General features: G+C 39.3%; 1 protein-coding gene across 1 annotated transcript; it reads left to right on the forward strand.

Moving 5' to 3' along the window:
* The first annotated feature begins 6,189 nt into the window (after positions 1 to 6,189).
* On the forward strand, positions 6,190 to 6,864 carry LOC138942777 (uncharacterized). Its single transcript, XM_070313248.1, has one exon. The coding sequence runs from the start codon at positions 6,190 to 6,192 to the stop codon at positions 6,862 to 6,864; it is 675 nt and encodes a 224-aa protein (XP_070169349.1).
* The last annotated feature ends 1,240 nt before the right edge of the window (positions 6,865 to 8,104 follow it).

Raw genomic sequence — 8,104 nt, forward strand, 5'->3', positions numbered from 1 at the left:
TTTTGTCACTTACTCGCGAAATACACGATATCGCTATTTTCTGCGGAACGACTCGCGTTACTTCGGATGATGTCGAAATCGAAATTACCTTTTTTACTTCGACGCGGAGAATTTATTTAAATGCATATCCCCACTTTTTTCCAAAAAGGAACGTCGTTGAAAGATTTAAAATTTTTCCTTTCTAGGTAGTTAGATTAGTTTAAAGAAAACAAAAGAACGCCGACAAAAAAAAATCCCCGGTTTTTTTATTTCTTTTAAGAAAAAAGTAGACAAAAAAATATTTTATTTTTTATTACGTTATTACATTATTTACTTAGTTTTATTGCTTAGGTGTTTTTATTATAGAGGTGTCAAAGTAAAGACTTTGTTGTGAAAATCTTTTAAAATTTTCGTAGAAGGGTTAGGATTATGCCAATTAGAAATTCGTCCTTTATAACATTTTTCTCTTTACAATATAAGCTACAAAAATTTATTATACGTCTGCTAAGCTTTTATTTACGCTTTGTAACATATTGTAATTGTATTTAGAGAAAAAGTTTAGAGAAAAATTTTTTCCTTGTAACGAATCTAATTTCTAGTTTCTAAATGCTTCTAGGTGTTTTCACGTAATTTTTAGCGTGATGAACAAGTTTGGACGTGAAAAATCATGATTTTTCCTGTTATTTGACTGTCTGCGCAAACTTTTCCCCCCACTTTCTTTATATTTCGATATATAAGCAGCACGAGAAGATGCGAATTCTTATTCATTTGAGTTTGCTCGTACGAAAATCTTTCTTTCGGCTTCGATACAAGAATTTGTCGTTGTTGTGACTAGTATTCACCCAGTTTTACTCGAAAGTGATAACAATGGCTGCCACGAAAGAAGTTTCCAGTGATCAGAAGAATCTAACTGATTTTGTTAAATCTACACACGTTTGCGATATTAGTAAATCGGACAACAAGATCGACATTGATAGAAGAAACGAACAGCGTTATTTATTACTATCGACAACGTATGGTCTTAATTCATCGTGTACCAAGAAGCTACATGTGGGATTGCAAGCAACAAACGAAGGTTATTTCGCACCAATTGTTAAATTAATGGGCAATTATGCGGATGGAATTTGTCTCGATACCGACACCTGGCAGCAATTTCAACTCAACATGGAACAGATGGGCCTGTACTTGAGTGAGAATCAAAAAACCAAACCAAGTCCGATTATCATCAATAATATTTCCATCGGCTTCACCACCGCTTACGGGACAAGGGCTGTGATAGTGGCTTACAAGGAAAATGTGGAACAATCCGCGAGTAATGGAGAGACGGAGGAGCAAGCGCAGCCGCCCTTGAAGAAACGAAAAACACACAGTGTCGCTATTGTGATGCAGAAAGCAACTTTTCTCGGCATGGAAAATATTACAAGATGTGTGAATGCTCGATTGTCACAGCTAGTTTCCATCACCGACGCCGTCAACACCTGCGCTAATTACTTAATGAACGAGATAGAATTAAAACTTCCATCGGCTTACATAAATCGTGAAATTATAAAACTCATAGTGCTAGTTTTCAAGAAATTGAACGCAATGTACAAACGCAAATAAGAGATTTAACCTTTTTAGATGTATATTTCAATATTGTATTTGAAGAATTACTTTCGCTCGGCTTTAATGAAATTGTACGTATAATTTTAAATCGTAATTGTTAATTTTATAAAAATAAAAAATAAAAAATTATTATCAATAAATATGAAATTTTTCCCACCTTAAAAATCACAGACTATATTTTTCCTTTACCCCTCTCTAATATTTCCTTTACTTCTTTACTTTGCGCATAGAACATTCTATCAAAAATAATATCAAATGTTAGTTGAACGCTAAACGAGCAACTTATTTCTAACATAAGCGTCCACAGAGCACCGCTTATAAGCTCGTAAGCAACGGTGCTCAAAAAACGCTGACGCGAGCGTGTCCCCGCGAATGCGCTTATTAGCATCGTTCCCGCGGCTACTTATCAGCTAATCGCCCGCGGTGCTTTTCGCTTGTACGCTCTCGGGAAAACGCTAGCGCGAGCATGCGGCCGCCGCGGTGGGCCTTCCGGAGCGCGGATAAGCTTATTACTCTCAATATATATCTACATATTAAACATATTCGATACACGTATTTTTGTTATTATTATTAAATATTCCTGATTACTTTTTTATTTATGAGAGCGCGCGTAAACGCCAAATCGTTCATTTCGCAAAATGGATGTACGGTGGAAACATCCTTGGACATCGATCGTCTGCGGGCCTACGGGATGTGGAAAAACAATTTTCGTGAAAACGTTGTTGTGCCTCTAGCCGCTAAGGAAAAGGTCTTTTGGGATTTGTACGCCCAAAGGATTAGGATCCACGCTCGAAATAAGATACTCCCGGACGTTAGGTATAATTTAGTATATTTTGCAAGATTTAATACACTTTCACTTATTTGCGATTATAATAGTTGGGCGCGAAACGTACGGTACTTCGATAATATTGGGCGAGCGAGTAGTCTGCGAGTCGTCTCGCGAGGTGCATCTCGCGCTTATTATATCTCTTAGTTAATTAGGTCGTTGATTGGGGAGGAGTGTGGTGTCCCTGACCGGAGCATGTCTCGTGCTCCGCTTGTCAGTCTGTCTCGTCAGCTGCTTACTCAGCTTCCGAGAACTTGACCGTGACTTCCTTCTCTTTAGTCACGTATCTTACTTTTATTTTATTAATATCCTTTTATTACTTTGCTCTTTCTTAATTATCTTTCCTTAATCTCTTTTCTAATTTTAATGCTTTGCTTCATTCAGCTCTTTCTTACATTTTTCTGTTTCACTTTATTGTTTTATCCTTTAATATATTGAGAAATTGGTCGGGTTACGACAACGTTTCTTCGTCATTTACCCGTCATGTAGGATGTTCGATTCGAGAGAATTTTATTTTATTACGCCGAGTGGCAAGATGCGTATCAACGTTTACAATGCGACGCGAGTGAAAAAGAAGAAGAAGAAGAGTAAAGAACACAAAAAACCGGTTACGATAATAATGCTATGATAAAATCGAAGAAAAATATCATCGAATTTCGGGAGGGGTTACCGCGTCCGGAAGATTATTCCAACAATGCGCTTTCACCAAAATTAATAATAATCGACGATCTTATGAGGGAATCTTCGTCGTGCGACGCTATCGTAGATCTGTTTACCAAAGGAAGTCATCATAAAAATCTCAGTGTTATACTCATCTCGCAAAATCTCTTTCATCAAGGTCGCGGACAGAGTGATATATGTCTCAACGCGAATTACATAGTAGTTTTTAAAAATCCATGCGATCGCGCTCAAATACGTCATCTAGCGCGCCAGGTATATCCCGACGATCCAAAATTTATGGAAGAAGCCTACTATGACGCTACATCGAGACCTCACGGGTATTTATTGCTCGATTTGAAACAATCGACTCCAGACGAATATCGCTTTCGTACGTGTATCTTTCCCAACGATACGCTGCATTACGCTTACATTCCGTGCAGATCGAACAATAGAAGTGGAGGCGTATAAAGGGTAAAATTCCTGTTCGCAACTTGTCAGTCGTGTAATTACAGCGTAATGGTGAAAAAAGAAGATCCCGATAAAAAGCTGACGTCATCGAATAGTGCAATAAAGCATGCTAGACGTTCTATCGGAGAGAGAAACATATGTCTTTTAAAAACTTTGTGTCATTTGAAAAAAAAATCAAAGAACAGCATTCTTACGCGCCGCCGACAATAAACTCATAAAGTGCATTCAAGAGTGCATTTTCAATACGTTAAAAGGTAACGTACCGCTTCGTTGTAGCGATAAAAAGCGATTAGCCAAACATAAAACGGCCCTACGGCGTGTTGCGGCAAAACAAGGTAATTGGAAGACTAAAAGAAAATTGTTAGTACAACGAGGTGGATTTTTACCCTATCTTATCGGACTTATACTAGGGGCTATATTATCTCGGATTATCAGTGAATGAAAAAGAAAAATACAATCCTATACAGCCCATACATTCTAGGAAAGATAATAAAAAAGGAAAGTGTCATCAGCTGTATTTTGAACAATGGAGAGAGCTAAGAAAATGGTTTTGATATCTACCGAAAATCTTGAGAGAATGCAGCGAATGCAACAGCAACCGGAAATGACATCTATTGCGATGACTGATAACTCGTCGAAGAAAAATACGGGAATATCAAATGCGGAAAATGTAAATAATAATAATAATTCAGTACGAACACCGGGAACAGCTTTATCGCGACTCGATGCGGAGATGTGGCGTATTCTCAACCTCACGACTCCTGTCGACGAGGACAAAAGATGGAAATTGTATAAGGAAGTACTCCAACGCTATCTTCACTTTGCTCGGGAAGCTAAAAAACGCTTACGCGAGGATGAGCAGGATAACGACGAGGACATTAATGACGAGCAGAACGAAGACACGAATTTGGATGTCGACGATAACGAATTTATGGAAACGTCAGCTTTAATTAGCAGCGACCGCGGTGACAGGAGCGCTAGTAGTAGTAGTAGTAGTTTCGGGAAAAAACGCGCGCAATCGGCTGAAATGATCAAAAAAATACTCAGTAGTGTACCGAAATCTTATTGTGACAAAGCGCGTGCGATATTAAAATACTTGATTGATATTCCGACATCTACGATTAGCTGGGATAGACGAGGACTCGTAACTATAGACGGCGCTGTCATAACGGGTTCGAATATCGCAGAACTTATAAACGACGCGATACGCGAGAGAAAAACATTTAAAGCAACCGGAAGAATTCAGTTTGCTCGATTACTGCACGACATAGGCACTCCTTCCAATCTCATAGGAAATAATGATTTATTATATACGTTCGCCCGATCTCATCGTATTAAAAACGCGGTTCCGCGCGGAAGTTCCACTCCGAAAACTTCGACCGAGCGTTCAAAGTCGTACAGCCGTAAGGTAGACGAAATGAGCGAAACCGAAGGAGATACGCTATTTGTATCCGCCGACGAGGACGAAGGCGACAAAATATTAACGAGCTACGCAGATTCTCCGACAAAGAAAAGAAAAGGATTGCTCGACTGGAGCAAACTCGAATAATGGAACTCGAAAAATTGTATTACAGTCCCTCGCACTATGCCGGCTATTCGGCGACGGCCAATTTATCGCGAGCCGCTAAACCGAATTTCACACATAACGAGGTCATCGATTGGCTTAAATCGCAAGACGCATACACGTTACATCGACCGGTACGTCGAAAATTTCCACGCTTACATTATAACGTGACAAATATCGATGACTTATGGGAGGCTGATTTGATCGGTATTCGTAATCTCAAGAGTTATAATGACGGTTATTCATATCTATTAACGGTTATCGATGTGCTTAGTAAATTCGTTTGGGTAGAGCCTTTACGCGACAAAACAGGTGCCTGCGTGGTAAAAGCCTTTAAACGCATATTCTCGAGAAACAAAGAGCGCCTACCCGTATACCTGCAGACCGACAAAGGTAAAGAATTTATTGCTTGACAAGTACAAAATTTCTTAAAAGAAAAAGATATTCGTTTTCGTGTAGCCCGTAATCCTGATATTAAAGCAGCTATAGTGGAACGCTTTAATAGAACGCTCAAGGAACGGATGTGGCGATATTTTAGGCACAAAAATACGTGACGCTACATCGATGTTTTGCAGGATATCGTTCGCGTTTACAATCATACTCGACATTTCACCATCAAAATGCAACCTGCAGTCGTTACGAGAGAAAATGCGCGAAGCGCGCGTGAAAATATGAATCGTCGTTGGAACGACAACGGCGATGGGGCGAAGAAAAAGAATCGCGGGCAAAAGGCTAAATATAACGTGGGCGATTTCGTGCGTGTCAGTAGAGCAAAAGTAGCCTTTGAGAAAGGATACGAGGCAAAGTGGAGCGAAGAAATATTTCGAATTCACCGTGTTCTCGAATGGAGAAAACCGTACGTATACGAATTAAGCGATTTAGCGGGCGAAGTTATAGACGGAATTTTTTATGAACAAGAATTAGCATCTGTTGTTAAAAACTTACGAGAAGAAGAATTTATCGTCGAACGTGTGATAAAAAGTAGGGGGCGTGGTAACAATAAACAATTATTAGTTAGTTGGCAAGGATATCCTTCAAAATTCGATTCTTGGATACCTTCTTCGAGTTTAAAATCTTTGAATCAAAAATGAGGGAGGAAGGATTTTATATGATTCTCCCTAGTAATAGCAGTATGCGTTTTTTTCCGGAGAATAAAACCACATGTTTCACTACTGAATTGCCTCAACGTATAGACTTGCAAGGACGTTGGGAAGTAGCGCTCACGGAGATTCAATTTCCAACTAGCTTTCTTTATATACGCCCTGGAGAAGGTATCATAAGATTTATAAATATTCAAGAATACACGATAGGTTCCCAAAAAAAGAAAATCAACGCTAGGAAATCTGAAATACCTTTGGGCATTTACTTGAATATACCCGATCTTATAGAAGCTGTGAATTATTCAGCAAAATCCGCGGGTTCGCATATCCTTTGGCAATTTAGCGCTATTATCGGACGCAAAATTATTATGAAACTTTCCTGCGATATTGCGAAATGCAATATGATTCATTATGTAAACTTTTCCGAAAAACTTTATCGAATACTCGGCTTCGATACGCACAATAAGCTCAATGTTAATGCTGTGGATCGTTTACCGTTATGGCCTTTTAGCGAAACCGACTTCGATATACAGAATGGCGTTGAGAAACATGATAAAATTGAAAATAATACCGGTACATCGGGCGTTTTACCTGCCTGGATTTATGACAAAATGTTTAAATTTATACATTACTATTTTACGTATTTCCGCGCGAACGAGTAATAATAGCCGCCGAACCAGCTGGTTTGTTGCGAGGTATTCCCGACAAGCTCTTTGTCTATTGCGATATTTGCGAACCCTATATTACCGGCGATGTGCAATCTCCTCTTTTGCGAATAGTCGCACTTGATGTTGGAAATGATTACGCATTCGCGTCTACTCAAATAAAGCATTTCTCACACACTCAATACATTGCCCTGCGTTAAACGTCTTTTCGCACAATCGAGATAGATATAAGAGATCAACTAGGACAGAGTATACCATTCGAATTTGGAACGTTGACAGTGACATTACACTTTAGACATATCGAGTAGATAACATAATAATAATAATAATTAGAGTGCGCGATAAAAAATTAATCATTAATGGATTATTATTCGATGTATTGCGACAAGTTACAAAACGGCGGCAGTGAAATTCCGCGAGTTTTCGTGAGATCGCCCTATCAACGAGGTCACGGTATTGGCAGTTTTCTCGGAGGACTGTTCAGACGTGTATTACCTTATTTAACCAGAGGCGTACGGGCTGTGGGGAAAGAAGCTTTACGGGCCGGTGTTAATATAATCGAAGATGTTGAAAACAATATACCGTTTAAAGTAGCGGCTAAACACCGATTTCAAAAATCGCGCGACAATCTTAAGAGAAAAGCTAAAGAAAAAATAAGTAGTCTGATGAAGGGCTCAGGTTATAAGTCGGATGCAAAAATACATGTAGCTCAGTTTCCTTTCGGCGGGCTCAACACGCGCATCGTTAAATCTGCGACATTACGTAGACGCCGTCAGAATCGTAAAAAAAATTCGTCAAAGTGCAAGACGCGAGGGAAAAAAAGAACAAATACAAAAACAGCGAACAATAAGAGAAAAAAAAATCGCACAACGGTGAAAAGACTTAAGACATCCGCGAAACGGCGTAAAACCGGTAAAAATCGCACCGTATCCGACATATTTTCTTAAACGGTATATATTCTAAACACATCTACCAGCTAGAATTACAGCGGCGATAGAAAAATTGTGGCAAATAAGCATGTCCTTTCTTCACACACATTCGTGAGTGTTTAAAGAACGAACTCGATCTCTTTTCTTTACCTCTCACGCAAACAAGTATCGAGAGTTCGCAATGGATTCATTACAAACCCGTGACTTCGCTCTCGGACGATTTCCCGATAGAATTCGTCATCCCGGGTCACGGAGAAGAATATTTAGATCTCACGCACACCATGTTAAGTCTTCGCGTACGCGTAGAA

This window comes from Polyergus mexicanus, unplaced genomic scaffold (genome assembly GCF_030449975.1).
Source record: "Polyergus mexicanus isolate NDT 795.1 unplaced genomic scaffold, iyPolMexi1.0 SCAF_23, whole genome shotgun sequence".
Taxonomy (NCBI): Eukaryota; Metazoa; Arthropoda; class Insecta; order Hymenoptera; family Formicidae; genus Polyergus; species Polyergus mexicanus.